Here is a 25,573-nt window from a genome sequence, read left to right as displayed (position 1 = left end):
ATAGAAACACTGGAGATAAATTCTCAAAGAAAAAATCTTAGACCTTGAGATTTAATAAAATTGAACTTTGGAATGCAAAAGAGTAGGCAGGAGATATAATGAGGTTTGATCTAAGAAGGATGAGATTAAAGGGAAGCCACTAATAGAAATGTTTGATTTCAGGGAGGCCATCACATCAATTTAGAAAAGTAACCAATAGTTTAAAGAGACAAAGGTAGAGGAAACGACACAAACTAAAAAATAGCTTAAACACATAACCACTCTCAAATTATGAACACAGATTATGATTCATGAATTCAGACGATCAAACAATGTCTATTTTATCATTCTCGCTAACAGAGAAAAGCAACTTAAAATGTTAATTATCCACTGTTCTTAATTAGCACAGGTAGTAAAGAAACATGTTGAGAAGTAATGGCTACAATTAACACAGTAACATTATGAAATAGGTAGTTCCTTGATATTCTGTAGCCTCAAAATCTAGTTCTATCTGGAGCAAAAAAAAAGAAGACTGTACTGGGGAAAATTAAATCTGCGGAAGGTCACTGAAATAACTAGTAGCATAATCATTCCAATATAATTGTGAATGTTCATAATTAAAATATTTTAAATTTTGAATATTTAAAATATACTCAAAATCTAATTCATGGCCGGGGGCGGTAGCTCACGCCTATAATCCCAGCATTTTGGGAGGCTGAGGCAGGTAGATCACAAGGTCAGGAGTTCAAGACCAGCCTGGCCAAGATGGTGAAACCCCGTCTCTATAAAAATACAAAAATTAGCTATGCATGGTGGTAGGTGCCTGTAATCCCAGCTACTCAGGAGGCTGACACAGAGAACTGCTTGAACCCGGCAGGCAGAGGCTGCAGTGAGCCAAGATCGCACCACTGCACTCTAGCCTGGGCGACAGAGCGAGACTCCATCCCCTGCACCTAAAAAAATCCAATTCATATTTAAAAGATATTCACACTACTTAAAAGATTTCTAGGATTCAACAGTGGGCTAACACTACATTATAATGAAGAAAGACTTCATAATTTAATGGCAACTAATTCATAAATGAAGCAACTTACATAACAAATTTAATGATTTTTTTTAATGGCTTGAATTTAGACACTGGCCACTTTTCTTAAATACTTTCATCAACTCAGTATCATCCCAACACCTATTTTTCACCAGGAAAGAGAAAGAAATCCTAGGCAGAGTATAGAAGCTTTGCTCTCTCTTTCTCAGGGATTTTTCCCGAACCCAGAGGGTTAAATCTTTCTTTTTTTTTGTTTTTTGTTTTTGTTTTGAGATGGAGTCTTGCTATGTTTTGCCCAGGCTGGAATGCAGTGGAGTGGTGCAATCTAAGCTCACTGCAACCTCCGCCTCCCAGGTTCAAGCGATTCTCCTGCCTCAGCCTCCCAAGTAGCCAGGATTACAGGTGCATGCCACCATGCCCTGTATTTTTTTGTATTTTTAGTAGAGATAGGGTTTCAGCGTCTTGGCCAGGCTTCTCTTGAACTCCTGACCTCGTGATCCACCCGCCTCGACCTCCCAAAGTGCTAGGATTACAGGCATGAACCACCGTGCCCGGCCTAAATCTTTCACTTTTGAAGTATACTGTATTATGTTCCTGCCTGCCAAGTCCATACACCATTTATAGTGTGAACTCTGCTAAGAAGAAAAAAAAAATCACTGTAAGAAAGTATACTGTTTAATAGCTAAAATAAAAACCACACTTACTAAGATTTTAGTTCCCATGCTATAACCTCCACCTTGCACATGATTAGAATAAAAGTACGGTTTGCAAATCAGATGGAAGACAAGACTCCGTCTTCATGCTGGCTCAGACTCTGACTTCCTCAGGAGATAACGTGATAACTGGTTCTGTCTGACTGTGAATAGCTATTCCTGTAAAGGAGACCAAAACTGAATTTCACTTGAAGCCTGCTACTTTAGCTAGAAGATTTTTAAGGCTTTATTTTTATCAATTCTCTATTTTAACCCTACTCACTTAACAATGGACAACTATATTTAGAATTTTAATTTAACAAAACAATGAAATTGGCTAATCAATTCGGCTGGTCAGCCAAATTAAACACGGATGAGACATTTTTCTATATAACCTTAACCCTGTGCTGTATACACAGGTCTAACATTACTATTAATTTGGCAGTGGTAAGTTAATTCCTACCTGTATTACTCTATTACTAAAAGGGAAAAGATGATAAAATCCAAAAAAGTAGAAAAAGCAAAGTAATTGCTTATATTTAGCTATGAAACCACCTTCAGCAACTGCATTTTTTTCCCTTATCCAAGTAATATAAAATTATCTTGCTTAAATTTTTAAATTTAGTTTGTATAATGGTTACTTACAAACTGATAGCAGCCCAAAAATGTATGGAAGAGCAGAGAACTATAATCATATAAGCATCCAGAAAGTAGACAATACAGATTTAATGGCAATTTTCATACTCTTTAGGCAGATTCTTTTAGTTTCTCAGGAATGAAATATAAGTTACTTGCTCATGCTACTGGAAATTAAAATAAGCATGTAGAAACTTATTAACAAGATAAATGCCATAATGAACATATATCCAGGGCTACTCTAAGTAATTTCAATATATCTTTTAAAATATTCACATTCAAAATCCATACTTGTTTTGATAAGTCTTACTATGTAGGTGCAACTAAACAGCCCGTAACCTTATGTTATCTTAGCTAATCTTCATGTAACTAATATACTGGCATAATATATTTAAATGTCCAGGCTGATTTAAAAAACAAAAAATTGCCATAAAAAAAATCACTGTCATAAATGCCTGGTAAAATAATGGACAGATAGCTACCTAATTAGCCCACCAACCTCTGAAAATCCAGGTAACTAAGCAATACCAAAACCAAGCTCAAGAGTTTTAAGAGATGTGCCTTATATTAGATAATAAGCACAGTGGCTCAAGTCTTTAATCCCAGCACTTTGGGAGAATGAGGTGGGAGGATCACTTGAGCCCAGGATTCAAGACCAACCTGGGCAACATAGCAAGACTCCATCACTACAAAAAAGGAAAAAAAAAAAAAAAAAAACACGATTTTTGTTGTTGTTGAGACAGTCTCACTCTGTCACCCAAGCTGGAGTGCAGTGGCACAATCTTGGCTCACTGCAGCCTCCGCCTCCCAGGTTCAAGCAAATCTCCTGCCTCAACCTCCAGAGTAGCTGGGACTACAGGTGCATCCCACCATGCCCAGCCAATTTTTTTATTTTTAGTAGAGACGGAGTTTCACCGTGTTGGCCAGGCTGGTCTCAAACTCCTGGCCTCAAGTGATCCACCTACCTCAACGTCCCAAAGAGCTGGGATTACAGGCGTGAGCCACTACGCCCGACCAAAAAAAAAATTTTTTTTTAATTAGCCAGGTGCAGTCGCCTGTGCCTATAGTCCCAGCTACTCAGGAGGCCAAGGAAGGAGTATCATTTGAGTATAGGAGTTCAAGACTACAGTGAGTTATGACTGTGCTACTGTGCTTCAGCCTGGGATGACAGAGCAAGGCTGCCTCAAGGAAAAAAAAAAAAAAAGTAATGATGTACAGCGTTCACTCTGAGGGAACTTGAAACATTGCAGGAATCTTGTTTAGTAACTGCAAGGTAAAATTCATTGAAGAGTGGCTGGGCGCTCACGCCTGTAATCCCAGCACAGGAGGCCTAAGTAGGTGGATTGCTTGAATCCAAGAGTTTGAGACCAGCCTGGGCAACATGGCAAAACCCCATCTCTTCAAAAAATACAAAAATTAGCCCAGGGTGGTGGCACATGCCTGTAGTCTCAGCTACTCAGGAGGCTGAGGCAGGAGGATCGCTTCAGCCCAGGGTACTTGAGGCTGCAGTGAGCCATGATCACACCATTGCACTCAGAGTGAGACCTTGTCTCAAAAAAAAAGAAAGAAAAGAAAAAATTCATTGAAGATTATCTGAGACAGCTATTTCTAACTGTGGTAATTAGTAAACAGCACTGAACAGCAAGGATAACATCAACAGAACTATGTGTTTTTTTGCAGTATTACGAAGAAATTAACAGAGTACACTTTTTCCAGATGTCAAAACATTCCAAAAAGTACATAAAATTATTTCCAAAGTAGCCAGCTCTAAAAGTTAATACTCTACCTTGAAATAAAACTTACTAAATATCACTTTAAGTATTAAATATATTCATACACCCAAGTAAATTTAGTTTACAAGATTAATTTTGCATGCAAAGCAGATTTGCAAATTCAGTCCAAGGACTCAAACTTCAATTAATTGGTAAAAGAAAACCACAATAAAATCAACATAATCTGGGCCTTCTTTAAGGAGAACTGGACAAAACTGCTACTCTTAAGACAAATATTTCTTGGTTCAAATGCAACCAACTGTTCTCATCCTGTGGACCAAGGAGACCAGGAATCCATTTGTGCATCAAGCTCTGCCTGTAGAATGAATAATGTCTCTAAATATATCAACCATTTACTACTACTAAATTTACAAGTACTAAATTCGTAACTGTTTTTAATTACATACTTTCCAATTCAGATAATAAAAGTGCACAAATATTACGGTGTATGTACTAATAGCAGGCAGGGGAAAGGGACTTACATAATTGAACATTTTTTATACTGTCATGTTTAATATTTGTGAAGCATTACTAAACACTATACAAAAATTATATTTATACTGAAGTCAATTCCTCAAAATTGTAGCTACACTACAAATTTCCCCAACCACCTACTAAACAATCATAGAGAACTGAAGAAATGAAATAATTCTCGGCTGGGCGCAATGGCTGATGCCTATAATCCCAGCACTTTGGGAGGCCGAGGCGGGTGGATCACTTGAGGTCAGAGGTTCAAGACCAGCCTGGCCAACATGGCGAAACCCCGTCTCTACCAAAAACACAAAAATTGCTGGGTGTGGTGGCAGGTGCCTATAATCCCAGCTACTCGGGAGGCTGAGGCAAGATAATCACTTGAACCCGGGAGGTGGAGGTTGCAGCAAGCCGAGACTGCAGCACTGCAATCCAGTCTGGGCAACAAGAGCAAAACTCCATCTCAAAAAAAAAAAAACACACACACACAAATAATTCTCTTCAAGTGCAAACTCAGGAAACAAACTGAGATAAGCTCAACTGCCAGTAGTTTCAAATGATGAGAAGTTATACTACTCAGCTACTCAGGAGGCTGAGGCAGGAGAATTGCTTGAACCTGGGAGGTGTAGGTTGTAGTCAGCAGAGATTGCGCCACTGCACTCCAGCCCGGGCGGCCGAGCGAGACTCCATCTCAAACAACAACAACAACAAAAAAAGCAGCCTTAAAGATTTTTATTAGCTTTATTAATACAAATTTATACTTACTAGTATAAATATTTATTAGCTTATTAATATAAATCTGCGGAGATTTACAAATGCTCAGAGAACATCTTAGGGATATAAAGACGAAAGCTAAAACTAAAAAGGATTTTCCAAGCATGTTAAATTTTCAGGCTCTTAAAACATTACAAAGCAATTTTGAACTATAAAATTTCTGTAAATAAAAAACTTTAAACTACTTAACTCTTAAGCCAAAATATCGCACATACTCATCTCTTTTCTCATCAGTATATTCTTTCATCACTGTCTTCTTCGCAATAGTCAACAGGAAAAACAACCGGTCTAGAGCAGGATCATGAAGATCGATGATATGGTAAACCCTTTATCTACAAATCTAACCTCATTTCAGGGCTCCACCAGGTTATCAAATCCTCCATTAAACCCCTTATCTTCTTCTCACAACAAACTCCTATCTTGACTTCTCCAGTTTCCATTAATGACACTATTAATACCTCTGCACCCAGCAGAGAACTCAGAATCACCTTAAATTCTGCCTTCTCCCCACAGATTCTTTCTAGTGGTTTCTATCTAATTACTGTCTTCTCATTCCCACTGCCATCAATCCTTTTCCAGTTCAGGTCAGAACTACCATAAAAGCCTTCTAAGCATCTTCCCTTTCTAAATCCACCCAACTGACCGTTCCACAATTCTCTTTCTGAGGATCTTCTGCAACAGTATAAATTCTCAACTCCTTCCTGTCACACACACACACCACACACTCACTCCCCAACATGCCACACACGCCCCTGACTCATGCATGTGTCACCACCACCCAACATACACATGAAGGTACTGCCTTAGATACAGAAGCACAACAGACACCCTCATTTATAATGAACTCTACCCACCCTTTCAGGTTCAGTTCAAGTCTCATCTTCATGAAGTTTTCAAATCACTCCAAGTACACTCCAAGCAACCATACTTTTACTGACGTCTGGCACTTTATATTTCCTCTTGGGGCTAGTTTTTGGAACACTAATTCATATGTTTTTTCTATGTCACTCACAGCCTTCTATTTCCATCCCTCCCTTCGATTTCCAGTCAAACAGCCAGGCTTTCAAAAACCTTTGTTCAGAGATTACAGTGGCACGGAAGGTAGACCAGCACCTTGTGTTTAGTAAAACCCAAGAAGAGGCCATGTTGAATGACTTGATGAAAGAAAGGAGTAGACCTTGTGAGCAATCTCAGAAGAAATTCTAAAGAGGATGGAATCAACTCCATGGCAGCAACTGAACAGGCAGCAAGACCTCAGTAAAAAGTGTCTGCTAGATATAAACTAGGTGTCAAGCCACAGGCACTAGGGCCCACAGTTGGTGGCAGAGCCACAGAACCTGATGGAACCTTGTGGAGGGCAATGGAAGACAATACCATAACCAATGCAGGCAAATTCTGAACCGTATGACACCATGCCTTCCAATAACAAGAAGAGAGGGGGCCCCAAGGATGACTGAGGTTGAATTTCTTGCCAAAGAAGTAGAATTCAAATCAAGTTAATTTAAAGAAAGCAAACGTGGTACCTTCTTTCTAACTGAGTTTTCGGACTAAGATTCATGTTTGATACACTTGTTATGTCTTCCTATATCCTTGACCAGATTATAAACTGAGCAAAACCTATTACATCTGTTTTTCTCTCATTTCGTAACACACCAGTTAGGTCCATACTGAAGTATAGAACTACATCAACAAATACCTAGAATATTACACAGCAAGCCGTGACTTCAGCACCTTCACATTCTAGCCCCATTAAAAAACATGTAACATGTAATTGAATCCACGAAATTATTAAACACTTTTGCCTCTGCAACTTCGGCATTTGAAATAAAAAGAACTCTTAGGCAAAACACAACCATCACTAAATTATTTGTTAAATGGTTTAGTCTGAAGCTCTCTGGTTCTACAATCCACAATTAAACATACTGTTCTCACATGGCTTCCAAGACATTCTCCTGGTTTTCCTCCAATCTCAGTAGCTTTTCTTCCTCAAACTTGTTGGCTTCCTTATCTTTCTGAATGAGAGCCAAGTGCCCCAAGCTTTGGTCCTCGTCTCTCTAACCTCTAACTACTTTGGGGATCTTAGTCAATCCCTAGGCTTTAAATATCATCTATTTCGTGATAATTTAAAAATTTGTATCTCCAAGTTGGATCTCTCCCCTAACTCAAGATTTGTAAAACCAGCTGCCCACCTGACATCTCAATTTGAAGGTTTAACAAGTTTCTCACACTTACCATGTCCAAAACTCAATTCGTAATCAGAATTTCCTATTTCTGAGCCTCAGTTTTCCCATCTACAAATTGAAGGGATTAGACTACTAAGAGCCACAAAATTGTTCAATAAATGTTTGTTCCTTTCGTCACTGCTCTGAAAGTCTACCATCCTACAACAGACTTGGCACTGTGGCAACCCATAAGCTGGTTAACTATTCAAATCTTGTTATGACAATGACACAAGTACAAAACTTTTGCAACCATTAAGTATCTTCTAAAAGTCCTAAATTAGTGTGAAATTGTATGTAAATAATCAATAATTAGATCTCAAAAATGAGCTGGCATTCCTATAAAAAGAGGTCACTATTATCTATGGCATCTGTATCAAATGAGTAGATCTGAACTAAACATACTGTACACTTCCCAGGAATTTGCGGATAAGTTGGACAAAGTAAAACTAAGTAACACCTGCCAGGGTGACCTTGGCCTTATCAGCACTATGCCTTAATTAACTGAGGTGATTACCCTCTACAACTACAACTAACTTCATTCCAACCAAACCTAAGTCTTCAAAATGTAACAAATTTAAATGTTACATTTTAATCTGTCAAGGCTACATTAGAAAAAACTGTAATAAAAGTTACAACTCTAATAGTCTTGTTTTCTTTTAAACCACTAGACAATTAGCAATCCACTGACTAGAATGAAAGAAGATCTTAAAGACAAAAAGTTAACTTACATTGTGTCAAATCTAGCATGAAACAATATTAATGCTCTTTCTGTTCATCTTGTCATCTCAGGAGGATTTCTAGCTCTTTACATACTTACTCTATCGGAACACTTCAGTTCCTCAGTCCTAACAAGAAAGTGAGCGGGAGTAATACAGATGTCTTGAGCTTCAGTAGAACCTATCTTAGAGCACAGTTCCTTTACAGTTTGAGACATCCCAGGTCAATCATGTACCTTAAATCACAATCCCAAACAACACTAATGTAACAACCTACGACAACATTTATCAAAGGTTTACCACGCACTCAGAAATATGGAGAGATATAACTAGACAAAACACTGTCCCTGTGCTCAGAGAACCTGCAATCTAACTGGATGAAAGACGACAGTTTTCTTAAACATATATGGAAATGGAACAATTAACTCCAAAAATACACAGCAATCCAGCATTTAAATAATAATAAAACAACTTTTGCAAGAACTATGAACATGCTACTTCATTCAGAATTTAATTTCTGTCAGCCAGGCGCGGTGGCTCACGCCTGTAATCCCAGCACTTTGGGAGGCTGAGGCGGGCGGATCACAAGGTCAGGAGTTTGAGACCAGCCTGACCAACATGGTGAAACCCTGTCTCTATTAAAAATACGAGAAAATTAGCTGGGCGTGGTGGCGCGCGCCTGTAACCCCAGCTACTCAGGAGCCTGAGGCAGGAGAATCACTTGAACCTGGGAGGCAGACGTTGCAGTGAGGCAAGATCGCACCATTGCTCTCCAGCCTGGGCAACACGAGCAAAATTCCATCTCAAAAAAATTGCAGTGAGCCGAGATCGCGCCATTGCTCTCCAGCCTGGGCAACATGAGCAAAATTCCATCTCAAAAAAATTGCAGTGAGCCGAGATCGCGCCATTGCTCTCCAGCCTGGGCAACAAGAGCAAAATTCCATCTCAAAAAAAAAAAAAAGAAAGAAAGAAAGAAAACTGATTAAGCTGGACTTCACTGATATTTAAAACTTCTGCTCTGTGAAAGACAATGTCAAGAGAATGAGAATACCAAAAACCAGAAAAAAAATTTGCAAAAGATAAGTGACCATTATCCAAAATATACAAAGAACTCTTAAAACTCAGTAAGAAAACCACTCAACTGAAAAATGGGCAAAAGATCTGAACAGACACCTCACCAAAGAATGTATATAGGTGGTAAATAGGCATATGAAAAGATGTTGAACATCTTTTCAAACGCGGGGGGTGGCTCGCACCTATAATCCCAGCACTTTGGGAGGCCAAGGTGGGCTGATCACCTGAGGTCAGGAGTTCAAGACCAGCCTGGCCAACATGGTGAAACCCTGTCTCTACTAAAAATACAAAAATACACCATACGTCATTAGGTAATCACAAATTAAAACACTGAGATACCACCACATACTTACTAGAATGGCTAAAATCCAAAACACTGACACTAACAAATGCTGTCAAGAATGTGGAGCAACAGGAACTCTCATTCATTATTGGTGGGAATTCAAAATCATACTTGTAATCCCAGCACTCTGGGAGGCCAAGGTGGGTGGATTACTTGAGGTCAGGAGTTCAAGACCAGCCTGGCCAACATGGTAAAACCCCATCTCTACTAAAATTACAAAAAATTAGCCAGGTGTGGTGGCAGGTACCTGTAGTTCCAGCTACTTGGGAGGCTGAAGCACAAGAATCACTTGAACCCAGGAGGCGGAGGTTGCAGTAAGCCAAGAATGCGCCACTGCACTCCAGCCTGGGCAACAGAGTGAGACTCCATCTCAAAAAAAAAAAAAAAAAAAAAAAAAATCTTTACACCCATATAGTGTGGGAATTTTTTCTAATTGCAAAAAGTTGGAAAGAACCAAGATGTCCTTCAGTAGGTGAATGGATAAACTGTGGTACATCCAGACAATGGAATATTATACAGCTCTAAAAACAAATCTGTGGCTATAAAGCCACAGAAAGATATGGATGAACCTTAAATGCGTATTACTAAGTGAAAGACAACCTGAAACAGTTACATAATGTATGATTCCAACTATATGACATTCTAGAAAAGGCAAAACATGAAGACAGTAAAAAGATCGGGGGGGTTGCAAGAGTTAGAGGGAAGGGATGAATAGAAAGAGCACAGAGGAGTTTTAGAGCAGTGAAATCATTGTGTGCTATTATGATAGATACTTTTCATTATAAATTTGTCAAAGCCCATAGAATCTACAGAGTGAATCCTAATGTAAATTATGTACTTTGGGTGATTATGTGTCAATGTTGGTTCATTAATTGTTAATAAATATACCACTCTGCAGAAGGATGTAGACAGTGGGGGGAACATGGGGGCAGCAGGTGTATGAGAACTCTGTATTTTCTGCTCAATTTTGTTGTGAACTTAACACTGCTCTAAAAAATACAGTATTTTTAGGCTAGGCTCAGTGGCTCACGCCTGTAATCCCAGCATTTTGGGAGGCTGAGGTGGGCCGATCACCTGAGATCAGGAGTTCAAGACCAGCCTGGTCAACATGGTAAAACCTTGTCTCTACCAAAAATACAAAAGTTAGCCGGGAGTCGTGGTGGGCGCCTGTAATCCCAGCTACTGCAGAGGCCGAGGCAGGAGAATCACTTGAACCTAGGAGGCAGAGACTGCAGTGAGCCGAGAACACACTACTGCACTCCAGCCTGGGCAACAGAGCAAGACTCTGTCTCAAAAAATAATAATAACGGAGAGTATTTAAAAGGACACAGGGCTGGAGCGGTAGGAACCACTGCTGTAATCCTAGCACCTTGGGAGGCCTAGGAGTTCAAGATCAGCCTGGGCAACATAGTGAGACTCCATCTCTACAAAAAATTGTTATAAAGTTAGCCGGGTATGGTGGCACACGCCTGTAGTCCCAGCTAGGCTGAGGTGAGAGGATCACTTGAGCCCGAAGGTCAATGCTGCAGTGAGCTATGATCACACCACTGCACTACAGCCAAGAGAAAAAGCAAAATCTTGTCTCCAAAAAATATATTTATATCCTTAAGAGAGCATAAAAAGCCCTTCATGACTAACTGATTTTTGGTTCTTAACAGAGAGGGTCTTACTCTGTGGCCTAAGCTAGAGTGCAGCGGCATGATCATGGCTCACTGCAACCTCGACCTCCCAGACTCAAGTGATCCTCCCACCTCAGCCTCCAGAGTAGCCGGGACTACAGGCGAACACCATTACACCGAGCTATTTTTTAAATTTTTATTAGAGACAAGGTCTCATACATTGTCCAGACTAATCTCAAACTCCAGGCCTCAATCCTCTTGACTCAGCCTTCCAAAGTGCTGGGTTTACAGGCATGAGCCACTGCACATAGCCATGATTAATCTTTTAAGTATCTTCTCAGCTACTCTTCCAAATATATACGTCAAGAATATCCTATAATATTTCCCTTTAATAATTTATTATCTTTCACTAAAGCATAGAAATATGCTTTACTATGGAAAAACCACTTTCATCTCTTGATATTTATACCTAGTTCTCTCACATATATGAAAATGTACCAGGTCGGGTACGGTGGCTCATGCCTGTAATCCCAGCACTCTGGGAGGCCAAGGCAGGTGGATCACCTAAGGTCAGGAGTTTGAGACCAGCCTGGTCAACATGGTGAAACCTCGTCTCTACTAAAAATACAAAAATTAGCTGGACATGGTGGTGGGTACCTATAATCCCAGCTACTCGGGAGGCTGAGGCAGGAGAATTGCTTGAACCCAGGAGGAGGAGGCTGCAGTGAGCCAAGGTTGCACCACTACACTCCAGCCTGGGCGACAGAGCGAGAATCCATGAAAGAAAGAAAGACAGAAGGAAAGGAAGGAAGGAAATGTACTGCACTTCCAAAATGTGAGTTTGAGTCCCTCTGCCTCTCTTACATCTGAAATACTAGCCAAATCCTTAGAACCCAAGCCTCTCATTTGAAAAAATGGGGACCATAATGGCTTACCTATCTTTAAGTGGAGGGCTAAAACTGATCACTTCAAAACCGAAGTCCTATAATTAACATCACGAACACTTGCCAGCTTGACGTAACATCAACTTAAGTTTTGTACGGAGCTTCAGGTAAAGAACACTAACTTCATTGAATCCTCAGGTACCTTCCCTCTTAAAGTACCCCATCTCTGTTTTTTTTTTTTTTGTTTTTTTTTTTGAGACAGAGTCTCGCTCTGTTGCCCAGGCTGGAGTGCAACAGCAGATCTCACCCCACTGCAACCTCTGCCTCCCAGGTTCAAGTGATTCTCCTGCCTCAGCCTCCTAAGTAGCTGGGACTACAGGCGTGTGCCACCACACCCAGCTAATTTTTGTATTTTTGATAGAGACAGGGTTTCACTATGTTGGCCAGGCTGGTCTCGAACTCCTGACCTCATGATCCACCCGCCTCGGCCTCCCAAAGTGCTGGGATTACAGGCATGAGCCACGGCGCCCGGCCTCCATTTTTATGAATAAGAATCTGTGTTGGCCAGGCGCGGTGGCTCACACCTGTAATCCCAGCACTTTGGGAGCCAGAGGTGGGTGGATCACGAGGTCAGGAGATCGAGACCAACCTGACCAACATGGTGAAATCCCGTCTCTACTAAAAAGACAAAAAAAAAAATTAGCCAGGTGTGGTGGTGCCTACCTGTAATCCCAGCTACTCAGGAGGCTAAGGCAGGAGAATTGCTTGAATACTGGAGGCGGAGGTTGCAGTGAGCTGAGATCTCGCCACTGCACTCCAGCCTAGGCGACCAAGTGAGACTCTGTCACAAAAAAAAAAAAAAAGAATCTGTGCCTTCAGGAGAGGTGAAACATCTCGTCCAGGGTCACAAGGCTAGGAAGTGAACCCCAGTTCTGACTCCAGTATCCTCTCACTAATGCACCACAACCTTCCATGATTATAAACACATTGCCCAAGATTATCAGGCTATAAAACAGACTAGCTAGCTACCACTGATACTACCTCCTAAACAAGTCCCCAAAAGTTTGCTTCACTCCAGACTCCCCTGCTATACCCCATTCCAAGCCACCATTATTTGTGACTTGAATTACTGCAGAGACTAAGTGATCTAGCACTTCCACTCTATCCACCATCCTTACACAAAATAAAATTAAAACTCCCCAGCCTTAGTTACAAATTTTTACATAAAGTGACTTTCTGTTCCTTTTACAAGTCAAGATCATTCTCCCTTTAGGGGCTTTGTATTAGAAATCTCCTCTGCCTAGAATGTTATTTCCCCAGATTTTCCACGTCATTCTTGCCATTAAGATCTCAGTTTAAATGTCACCTCCTCAGAAAGATTTTCTCTGACCACTCAGGCATTCTCCATCACATCACCCTACTTTAATTTTCTGCACAGCACTTATCACTATCTGACATTTCTTTCTGCATTTGTCTCTCCACACTAGAGCGTAAATAGAACACAATTAGCAAAGACTTTGTCTTGTTCACAGATGTATCCCAACATCTAGTATACGTGCTTTCTAACACACTTAACATTGAACAGATTATATGTTTTGTATGCAATCATCTTTTCAACAGTATTTTATGTAATCTTTTAGAAAATCCTAAGCAACTTCAAATCACACAGCAGGTGCCCAATAAAAAAAAAAAAAATTACTAAAATAATTTCTATAAAAACAATGCCTTCAACACTTCTAATATATACCACAAATATCCCTAACATATCTTCCCAATACACACTCACAGCTGCACAGTTGGGGAGGGGTGGGTAATGGCTCTTCACATATGTAAAGATGATCCACACTTAAGGAGATCACGCCTCTCTTCTAATTCCCAGCCCCAGGGGAAGGTGAGGATCAAGTGCTAAGAGTGCCTTTCCAACCTCATCCGCATGCTTCGGCTACACCGTAGCCTCTGCTAGTCCCTAAAGATGACATATAATTTTCATGTCTCCATGTCTTCACTCGTAACAGGATGCTTGCCTACTCCTATTCCCCTTCTTACCCAGTTTTATATACCTAGAAATCTGGTACTCCTCCTTCAAAGACCAGCTTAAATGTTCCCACCTCGGTAAAGCCCATCCTGATCAACCCCAACCTCATGTTACTGAATAAACTTAGTCGGTTTATTTTTTTTTTTTTTTTCAGACAGTCTTGCTCTATCACCCAGGCTGGAGTGCAGTGATGCGATCTCAACTCACTGCAACCTCCATCTCCCAGGTTCAAGCAATTCTCATGCCTCAGCCTCCCAAGAAGCTGGGATTATGGGCATGTGCCACCATGCCCAGCTAATTTTTGTGTTTTTGGTAGAGATGGGGTTTCGCCATGTTGGCCAGGCTGGTCTCCAACTCCTGGCCTCCAACTCCTGGCCTCAAGTGATCTGCCCGCCTCGGCCTCCCAAAATGCTGGGATTACAGGAATGACCCACCACACCAGGCCTTTAACCCCTTCTTTACCACTTCAAAACAAACTTCTAAAATAGTTCTTAGTTTACTGGATTATGATTTGTTTCTAACACTCAACTGTGAAAAACTCAGTATGTCCCTAAACAGTATCTGCATGTAACCATTGCTTATTAATCATTTAGTCAATAAAAAGAAACTTAATATTCTGCTGGTATCAAAAGATAGTATTCCACAAAAAGTTTAGTTAGTTCAGAAAACTGAACTAGTTCCCATTTAAAAATAAACTTTAGCTCCATTAAATACCAAAAAGTGAAGTTAATTACCCACCACAAACAAAAGAGGAAAGGATTTAGAAGTGGTTTAAAAATCACAGAAGTGATGTCTTCAGAATTCCACTCACAAGTGTATTGTTCCAACTTTTACTGTGCAACACTAAGAGAGATCCTTTCCTTCTGCTGCAGAATAGGGATAATTTCTTCATATATCCAGGGAATCCTGCCTTGCAATAAATCAACTTACAGTTGAGAATTACAGTGATGGCCTGCATAACCATGTGTCAATCAAAGACAGACTGTATATGTGACAGTGGTCCCATAAGGTTATATAACAAAGCTGAAAAATTTGCCTTGTGACGTCAAAGCCATCATAATGTCATGGCACAACACATTCATTACTCACATGTTTGTAGTGATGCTGATGTAAACAAACCTACTGTGCTGGCAGTCTAGCTATGTGTAGCATGTAAAATTATATACAGTACGTAATATCTGATCATGATAGTAAGTATGTTACCAGTTTGTTTACTATACTTTTTATTGTTACTTTACAATGTTACTCCTACTTACTTTAAAAAAAAAAAAAGTCTACTGTAAAGAAGCCCTACGCAGGTCCTTCAGGAGGTATTCTAGAAGGCATTGTTATCATAGATGATAGCTCTACACATGTTATTGCCCCCGAAGACCTTCCAGTGGGACAAGATGTACAGGTGGAAGACAGTGATACTGATGATCCTGACCCTGTATAGGCCTAAGCTAACGTGTGTCCTAGTTATTAACAAAAAAAAGCTTATAAGGTAAGGATCTAAAGAAACAAAATATTTTTGTGCAGCTACACAATGTGTTTGTGTTTTAAGTGTTACTACAAAAGTCTAAAGTTTTTTTAAAAATTAAAAATTTATAAAGTTAAAAAGTTACAATAAGCTAAGATTAATTTATTTTTGAAGAAAAATTTTTAAATAAATTTAGTGTAGCCAAAGTGTTCACTGTCTATAAAATCTACAGTGGTGTATAGCAATGTCCTTGACATTCATTCATCACTCACTGACTCACCCAGAGCAACTTCCCGTTTTGCAAGCTCCATTCATCGTAAGTGCCCTATATAGGTGTACCATTTTCTATCTTTTACACCATATTTCTACTGTGCTTTTTCTATGTTTATGTTTACACTCATGAATCCTTATCTTTGTGTGAGAAAAACACCACAGTATTCAATACAGTAACATGCTACACAGCGTTTATGGCCTAGGAACAACAGACTAGAACCCATGGCCTATTGTGTAGTAGGCTATACTATCTAGGTTTTGTCTAAGTAGACTCTATGATGTTCGCACAATGACAAAATCACCTAACAATGCATTGCTCAGAACATTTAAGCAACGCGTGACTGTGCAGTGCTACAGCTAAGTGTATCTCAACAAATGATGCAGGGATAACTAGACAGCCACATGCAAAAAAACTGAGTTGGACCTCTGCCTCAAATTATACACAAAGCTCAACTCAAAATGATCAGAGACCTAAATTTGAGAGCTAAAACTAAGAAACTCTTAGAAGAAAACATAAATTGTCATGACCCTGGGTTAGGCAAAAGCACAAGTGACAAAAGAAAACATAGATAACCAGACTTCATCAAATTAAAAACTTTTGTGCTTCAAAGAACACCATAAAGAAGGTGAAAAGACAACCCACAGACAGAAGAAAGTATTTGCAAATATAGGAAGGGAATTGTATCTAGAATACATAAAGAACTCTTGCAAAAAATCACCAACAAAAAGACAAATAACCCAAATGAAAAATGGGCAAAACACTGAAATAAACACCTCTCTAAACAAGATATGCAAATGGCCAAGAAGCACATGAAAAGATGCTCAACATCATTAGTCATTAGGGAAATGCAAATAAAAACTAGGAGATGCCATTCCACTAGAATGACGATTTTAAAAAAAACAGACAATAACAAGTGTTGATTAGGATGTAGAGAAATGGAACATATATTGCTGGCAGAAATGTAAAATGGACAGGGAGCAGTGGCTCATGCCTCTAATTCCAGCACTTTGGGAGGCCGAGGCGGGTGGATCACTTGAGGTCAGGAGTTCGAGACCAGCCTGGTCAACATAATGAAACCTCGTCCTACTAAAAAAATACAACTTAAAAATACAAAAATTAGCCAGGCATGGTGGTGCGTGCCTATAGTCCCAGCTACTCAGGAAGCTGAGACATGAGAATCGCCTGAACCCAGGAGGCGGAGGTTGCAGTGAGCCGAGATCATGCCACTGCACTCCAGCCTAGGCAGACAAAGTGAGATTCTGTCTCAAAAAAAAAAAAGTAAAATGATGCAACCACTTTGGAAAACAGGCAGAAAGTTCCTTAAAGGTTAAACATAATTAGCATACGACCCAGCAATTCCATCTGTAGGTATATACCCAAGAGAACAAAAAACTTACATCCAAACAAAAACTTGTACACAAATGCTCACAGCAGCATAATAGCCAAAAAGTGGAAAAAATTCAAATGCCCATCAATCAATGAATGAATAAACAAAATGCTGCTTATACAACGGAATATTAGCCAGCCACAAAAAGGAATGAAGTACTGACACATACCACAACTTAAACCTTGTAAACATTATAAGTGAAAAAAGCCACATAAACGGTCATATATTGTACAATTCCATTCATGACATATCCAGAATAGGCAAATCTAGAGAGACAAAGTAGATTAGTGGTTGCCAGGAGCTGAGGCAAGGGGGAAATGACTCTTTAATGAGTACAGAGTTTCTTTTTGGGGTCATGAAAATGTTCCAGGATTATACAGTGTTGGTAATGGCTGTACAACTCTGTAAGTATACTAAAAACTACTGAATTGTATACTTTAAAGGGGTGAATTTTACGGTATACGAAACATACCTCAATGAAGCTGCCTTTTTTTTTTTTTTTAAGAAAAAACTGGAAAGATTTGCAACTGATTCCAATTAACACCATGCATTCAAGTATTTTTTATTTATATGAATTAAAACCACCCACATTACGGCCAGGCGCAGAGGCTCAAGCCTGCAGTCCCAGCACTTTGGAAGGCCAAGGCGGGCGGATCACTTGAACTCAGGAGTTTGACACCAGCCTGAGTAACGTACCAAGACCCCATCTGAAACAAAAAAAAGAAAGAGACCACCCACATTAAAAATTGACTTGACAAAGCATGAAAAACCAAAACTGTGGTGTGTTAGTTCAGGAGAGGGACAGTTTGCCCTCAATATATGAACAATAAAAATAACAAAAATTCTTTTTTTTGTAAGAGATAGGGTCTTGCTATGTTGCCCAGTTATATGGTTTGGCTCTGTGTCCCCACCCAAATCTCACTGCCAATTGTAATCCCCATGTGTGGAGGGAGGGACCTGGTGGGAAGTGACCGGATCATGGGGGCAGTTTCCCCTATGCTGTTCTTGAGATACTGAGTGAGTTCTCAGGAGATCTGATAGTTTAAAAGCGTGGCACTTCCCCTGCTCACTCTCTCTCTCCTGCCTTGTGAAGAAGGTGCTTTTTTTCTCTTCACCTTCTACCGTAAGTTTCATGAAGCCTCCCCAGTCATGAGAAACTGTGAGTCAATTACACCCCCTTTCTTTATAAATTACCAATCTCAGGTAGTTCTTTTTCTTTTCTTCCGAGGCAGGCTGGAGTGCAGTGGCACGATCTCGGCTCACTGCAACCTCCACCTCCTAGGTTCAAGATTCTCCTGCCTCAACCTCCCAAGCAGCCGGGATTACAGGTGCGCACCACCATGCCCAGCTAATTTTTTTGAATTTTTAGTAGAGACACGGTTTCACCATGTTGGCCAGGTTGGTCTCGAGCTCCTGATCTCGTGATCCACCTGCCTTGGCCTCCCAGAGTGCTGGTATTACAAGTGTGAGCCACAGCGCCTGGCTTCAGCTAGGTTGTTCTTTTTGTTTGTTTTTGAGACAGTCTTGCTCTGTCGCCCAGGGTGGAGTGTAGCTCAGCTCACTGCAATCTCTGCCTCCTAAGTTCAAGCAACTCTCCTGCCTCAGCCTCCCGAGTAGCTGAGACTACCGGCGTGCACCACCATGCCTAGCCAATTTTTGTGTTCTTAGTAGAGACGAGGTTTCACCACCATGCCCAGCCAATTTTTGTGTTTTTAGTAGAGATGAGGTTTCACCATGTTGGCCAGGATGGTCTTGAACTCCTGACCTTGTGATCTACCTGCCTTGGCCTCCTAATGTGCTGGGATCACAGGAGTGAGCCACTGCGCCCGGCTGGTAGTTCTTTATAGCAATGTGAAAACAAACTAATACACCCAGGCTGGACTCGAATTCCTGGGATCAAGCGATCCTCCCACCTGAGCCTCCCACATAGCTGGGACTATAGCCACATGCCACCATGCCTGCGTAGTAGTTTATTTTTTTCATTACTAAAAAATTTAGGGCCAGGCGCAGCGGCTTACCATGGCTAAATACAAAAATTAGCCAGGCAAGGCCAGGCACAGTGGCTCACGCCTGTAATCCCAGCATTTTGGGAGGCAGAGGCGGGCAGATCACGAGGTCAGTTCAAGACTAGCCAGGCCAACACGGTGAAACCCCGCCTCTACTAAAAGATACAAAAAAATGAGCTGGACATGGTGGCACGTGCCTGTAATCCCAGCTACTCAGAAGGCTGAGGCAGGAGAATCGCTTCAAGCCGGGTGGTGGAGGTTGCAGTGAGCCGAGATTGTGCCATTATACTCCAGCCTGGGCGACAGGGAGAGCCTGCGTCTTAAAAAAAAAAAAAAAAAAATTAGCCAGGCGTGGTGGCACGCATCTATAGTCTCAGCTACTGGGGAGGCTGAAGTGAGAGGATAGCTTGAGCCTGGGAAGTCAAGGCTGCAGTGAGTTGTGATCATGTCATACACTCCAGCCTGGGCAACAGAGTGAGACCCTATTAAAAAAAAATATATATATATATATAAAAAATCTGGGCTCAGGGGATCATGCCTATAATCCCAGCACTTTGGGAGGCCAAGGCAAGAGGATTGGTTGAGCCCAGGAATTCAAGACCAGCCTGGGGGCAATATAGAGAGACCTTGTCTCTACAAAAAAATTTTTTAAGAAGCCAGGCACAATGGTACACACCTACAGTTCCAGCTACTTGGGAGGCTAAGGTGGGAGGACAGTTTGTTGAGCCATGATCAGCACTGCACTCCAGCCTGGGAGACAGAGCAAGACCCTGTCTCAAAAAAAATTTTTTTTTAATTTAAATCACTAGGCAGCAGAAAAAATATCAACTTTATATTCAATTTACCTGGCCAACCCCCATTTTAAAATTGAAACTTAAGGCTCTTGACAAAAACTTCATGGAATTAACCAAAATACCACCCTCCCAAAAAGCAAAGAATGCTTACAGATCCAGATTTTTCAGGTAGTGAAATCACTGGTATAATTCTATGAAAATACCTTTTACAAATCTAGTAGCCGAAGTAAAAATGCCTACTATTTCTGAAAAGTTTATGAACAGTCATTTTAACTTCAATGATGCTAAAAGGTTTCTGACACTTGAAAAAAAATAGTTTTTATATACTTTCTAAAAATGAATTTCAAGGGGAAAAATATTTTATTGAACTGGAGAAAGAGAACAGGTTTTCACATAGATGCAGTAGGTAAGTCAAGATGGTTTAGTGCCAAGAGACTGCATACCCATAAAACACCAGTATCTCCTACTCATAAAACACAACACACACGCCTATTTTCCAAATGCATCAGCATTCACCTATGTACTACATAATTACATGTATTATCCTTGGTATACAAAAATTCTGTGGACCAGCTTATTTTTCATCCAAGACAGTTGACAGGTAGCAGTAGTGAATCACATATTCTCCTGTCTCATCTGCCTTATCATCGGTGACACACGCTGCCAACATCTGAGGTTAAGAATACAAACTGAGGCTACAGATTATTTTCTCCTTCCCATGATGCTAAATGTTACCTCCATACAATACGGAATGACCAAACTTAGCATCCAAGACCCAAGTAACTGCTCCAGACCCAAATCTGAAGTAAACCAGTGAAACATGATATTTAATTTTTATTTTAATAATATGACACAAACACTATCAAAATGCTGAACATCCTCTACAGGGCAAAGAAGTATGCTCATAATAGATATAAACATACCAACCAAATTTTTAAAGAGACGCCATAATTTCAGGTATTTGTCTCATAAACCATAAAGTCCCAGAAACACCAATACTTACTACAGTACAAACTGCATATCCTAGAATACCTCTATAACCAAAAATACTTCGTCAGACCATGTATTCATATTTTCAGTGCTGAATATATGGTCTCCATAGATAGATACACGGTATATAGAGTTATACCCATTTGACAGAAGTCTTAAAAAACTACTTGGGAAGCAAAATAGAAACATAAAAAGATAAACTGAAATCAAGGCTAGCATACTCTAAGAAAAAAAAGTCTCACACAAGAGAAGACTGAATAGATCCCTTGGGTTAAAGTAGTCAAAAAAGGCTTCTCTAGAGACAGGACCTCTCTTGGCCCAGAACATTGTCTCCATGAATACAAGCAGAAGAGGATTTCAAACAGAAAGAATGGCATAAAGAAAGGCCAAGAGGAGGGACTTCATAGGAACAATAAGCAAGTTAGTGTGGCTAGAGTTAGGGATTCACAAATAAATTAGAGTTAGGACTGAAGAATGGATCAGTGCCAGACTACAGAGAAGCTTGAACTTTATTTTGCCCGTATAAAGGAGTTTTCTGTAAGTCTTTATGTTGTGATATGAGGAGGTAAGAGTGTTCAAATGTGCAAGTATTTACCCAAAGCATAAGTGTAGCACAAATATTCCAAATCGAATACTAAATCAATGAGAGGATAAGTATCCAAAGCCCAGACACAAGAGATTATTATTGGAAAGGAAGAGGCAAGCAGCAATGCCCAAAAAACAAAACTGAACCGAATCAGGCCGAGTGCGGTGGCTCACGCCTGTAATCCCAGCCTCTGGGAGGCCGAGGCAGGCAGACGATCATCTGAGGTCAGGAGTTCGAGACCAGCCTAGCCAACATGGTGAAACCCTGTCTCTACTAAAAATACAAAAATTAGCCGGGCGTGGTGGCACGCGCCTATAATCCCAGCAGGTACTCGAGAGACCGAGGCAGAAGAATCGCTTGAACCCGAGAGGCGGAGGTTGTAGTAAACCGAGATCACGCCACGGCACTCCAGCCTGGGCAAGAGAGTGATGAGACTTAGGTCTCAAAAAAAAAAAAAGCGGGGGCCGGGCGCGGTGGCTCATGCCTGTAATCCCAGCACTTTGGGAGGCCGAGGCGGGCGGATCACAAGGTCAGGAGATCAAGACCATCCTGGCTAACACGGTGAAACCCGGTCTCTACTAAAAATACAAAAAATTAGCCGGGCGTGGTGGCGGGCGCCTGTAGTCCCAGCTACTTGGGAGGATGAGGCAGGAGAATGGCGTGAACTCGGGAGGCGGAGCTTGCAGTGAGCGGAAATCGCGCCACTGCACTTCAGCCTGGGTGACAGAGCGAGACTCCATCTCAAAAAAAAAAAAAAGAAGAAGAAGGAGGAGGGAAAAAAAAACCCTGAACCAAATTAATAGTGGTCTACTTTTGTTTTGTTTTGAAATGGAGTCCCGCTCTGTTGCCCAGGCTGGAGTGCAGTGGCTGGATCTCGGCTCACAGCAACCTCCGCCTCCGGGGTTCAAGAGATTCTCTTGCCTCAGCCTCGTGAGTAGCCGGGATTACATGCACACGCCACCATGCCCGGCAAACTTTCTTGTATTTTTAGTAGAGACGAGGTTTCACCATGTTGGCCAGTCTGGTCTCGAACTACTGACCTCAGGCGATCCGCCCGCCTCAACCTCCCAAAGTGCTGGGATTATAGGCATGAGTCACCGGCCTGGCCAGTGGTCTACTTTTGTAATTCAGATTTAAAGTTTACATTTATTATAAAGCACATGGACAAGCTCTCACTGTATCAACTACACATATGAAGCAATTTGCCTCATATATTGTACGACCAGATCATGAGTTCCAAAACTATGTTAATCCTCAGACTTTAAATGTGACATGCCATAACCCCTATCAGTGTACAGACAGGGATCAAGGCCATGAGCTTAAAATACATTACCATGAATGAGTTCATCATACCCAAGCACATTTCAAGAGTAAATAAATGGGTGTCCCAATGCTCTGAGGCATTAATAAAAGATATTGAAACAGCAACAGAAATAAAATCCCTCGTGACATTCAGATAACATCCTCCTCCAAAGAGCAAAATGTGTCATTACTGTCCTACTACCTTGTAAACCCCCAACAGCCCAATAAAAACAATGTTATAAAATTTTAGTATAAAGAGACTGACTATCTTTAGAGCCAAAAGTCAAGAGGATTCTAAATTTTTTTAGAATTACCTTATTTAATTCAAAATAATAACAAGGAGACAAGATCCAGCTTTATTTCTCCCATAGTTCAGATGACTTTCCCAAGAGCCTTGGCACAAGCCAAGATCAAAATTCCTTATGGTTTCCCCTGGCTTATGGTTTGTACACTGAGTCATCCATGTTTGACCAAAACAGGGGTACTGCTGGATGCTGCACAAGTGATAAAAGAAGTTAACTAAAACACACAGGTAAAGAAATCACTCATTATATAATAGGTCCCAGAGTTAAAGATTTCTCTCATGCCAAGCGCGGTGGCACACGCCTATAATCCAGGACTTTGGGAGGCCGAGACAGGCAGATCACCTGAGGTCAGGAGTTCGTGACCAGCCTGACCAGCCTGACCAACATGGAGAAACCCCATCTCTACTAAAAATACAAAATTAGCCGGGCGTGGTGGCGCATGCCTGTAGTCCCAACTACTCGGGAGGCAGAGGCAGGAGAATCGCTTGAACCTGGGAGGCGGAGGTTGCGGTGAGCCGAGATAGCGCCACTGCACTCCAGCCTGTGTGCAGTGAAACTCCGTCTCAAAAACAAAAAAAAATTATCTCCAATTGTGCTCCTAAAACGGTATTTTTGCACATTAGATTTATTAACATCATCATAAACACGGTGAAACCAAAATACTGGTAAGATGGGGCGGCGCTCAGAAAAGGGTAATCAACTGACTGAAAGACAAAATTCTCAGCAAGAGAGTTTCAAAACACCAGTGTATCTCAAAGATAATGGGCCGGTTCAAACTTCCAGGCTTAACCTAAACTGCCTGTCCCTTGCGCTTAATGCCAGCATTCACTACAGTTCTTTTGTCTGTGAAATGACCCGCACCAAACCACAGCAGAGAAAAAGCAGAGCCTTGCACTGAACACTCGTTACTGCGAGCAGGAGGAATAGACGAATCTTTCCACTAGCTCCAGCTCCTCCTCCCCACCCGCCTCGTCGTCCCCCACCTTTATTTTCCTAGAAATGGCAACTGGAGGCCACCGCAGGAGGTGGAAAGCAAGCGGCCGAGGGACTGAAATACAAGTTTGGAGACACCAGAACCAACTTGTGGCGATGGACCCAACTGTTTACGGCCTATTACGGAGTGGGAGCGAAACCCCAGTCGCCGACCCGTCTCCCGCAGGAAAAGAAGTTGTGGGGAAATCTGGCGGAAGAACGGCGGCGGGACCGGCACCGCGTCCAGCCACGGGCGGCCGGCGGTCGGTAAACAAGCTGGGCGGACCCGCCCTCCCACAGCCCCCGGGCCGTCCCCGCACCCGGAGCGCCCAAGATGGAAGCGCCGACAGCGGCGGCCCGGGCCCCTGCTCTCCCCGCGCCTGCAACGCGGTCGCCCCTGGGGCGCCGAGCGGGCGGACAGCCCGGGAGGCCCGGCAACCTGGGCGCCGCCTGGAAGCAAGGGGCCCGACAGGCCGCGGTAGGGCGCCCCCCGGGGCCCGGTTACCTGGCGGCGGCGGCTCCTCCTCCAGCTCCTGCTCCTCCTCCCCGTCCGACGGGCGCTTGGCGGCGGCGGCGGCGGCGGCGGCGGCGGCGGCGACTCCCCGCGCTGCCCGCGGCGACGAGTCGAGCCCGGCCCCTCTCCGCCTCCCTCCGCGCCGCCGCCCGCCCCGCTGCTGCCGCCTCCGCCCTCTCCCCTCAGTCAGGACATGGTCTCCGAGGGTCCGCGCGCGGCTCCCGGCTGCCGGAGGCCGGGGTAGAAGGGTGGAGAGGAGGCGCGGAGGCTGGGGAGCCCCGGGGGGCGGGGGCAGTGAAACGTGGGAGGCAGCCGCGGGCGCTGCGGACCCCTAATGGCGGCGGCCGAGGGATCCGGAGCCAAATAAACCCCGCGGCGAGCGGCACAACGTCAAGGCCAGACCCCGCCGCTTGCCGCCCTGTCATTGGCCCCGAGGCCGCCGCCGGCGCAGCCAATGAGCGACCGCCTCTTTCCGGGCTCAGGAGGCGGGTCGAAACGGGGTGACGTCAGCCGGCGCGCGGCCCCGATTGTGAGTCGGCGGCGCGCGTCGGCCCCGTTCCCGTTCCTTTCCGCTGCCGACTGCGGTCTTGAGGGTGCCGGACCGCTGCGGGGTGCGTGGCGCTCGGGGGCGCGGGCTGACGGCTGCCTGGAGGGCGTCCTCGGCGGTGTCTGGACGCGCGCTTTGCCTCTTCTCTGCGACAGATGCGCCAGAGTTTTAAGTT

General features: G+C 42.5%; 1 protein-coding gene across 4 annotated transcripts in view; it reads right to left on the bottom strand.

Moving 5' to 3' along the window:
* Positions 1 to 25,227, bottom strand: part of ZRANB1 (zinc finger RANBP2-type containing 1) — a 67,451-nt gene extending 42,224 nt beyond the window's left edge. For 2 of the 4 annotated variants that reach the window (XM_063727800.1, XM_054523018.2), the window contains exon 1: positions 24,843 to 25,225. Coding sequence is in view for 1 of the 4 variants with exons in the window: in XM_002821251.5 (XP_002821297.1) it covers positions 1,729 to 1,769 (41 nt within the window). In the remaining 3 variants the exon portion in view is untranslated. Of the gene's footprint in view, positions 1 to 1,728; positions 1,897 to 24,842 lie in introns of all 4 variants that reach the window. The other 2 variants (XM_002821251.5, XM_009245896.4) reach the window with 2 other exon arrangements.
* Between the last annotated feature and the right edge of the window lie 346 nt (positions 25,228 to 25,573).

The sequence above is a fragment of the Pongo abelii genome, chromosome 8 (assembly GCF_028885655.2).
Source record: "Pongo abelii isolate AG06213 chromosome 8, NHGRI_mPonAbe1-v2.0_pri, whole genome shotgun sequence".
Classification (NCBI taxonomy): domain Eukaryota; kingdom Metazoa; phylum Chordata; class Mammalia; order Primates; family Hominidae; genus Pongo; species Pongo abelii.
The sequence above is the reverse complement of the archived record's forward strand: the minus strand, read 5'-3'. Positions and strand labels throughout refer to the sequence as shown.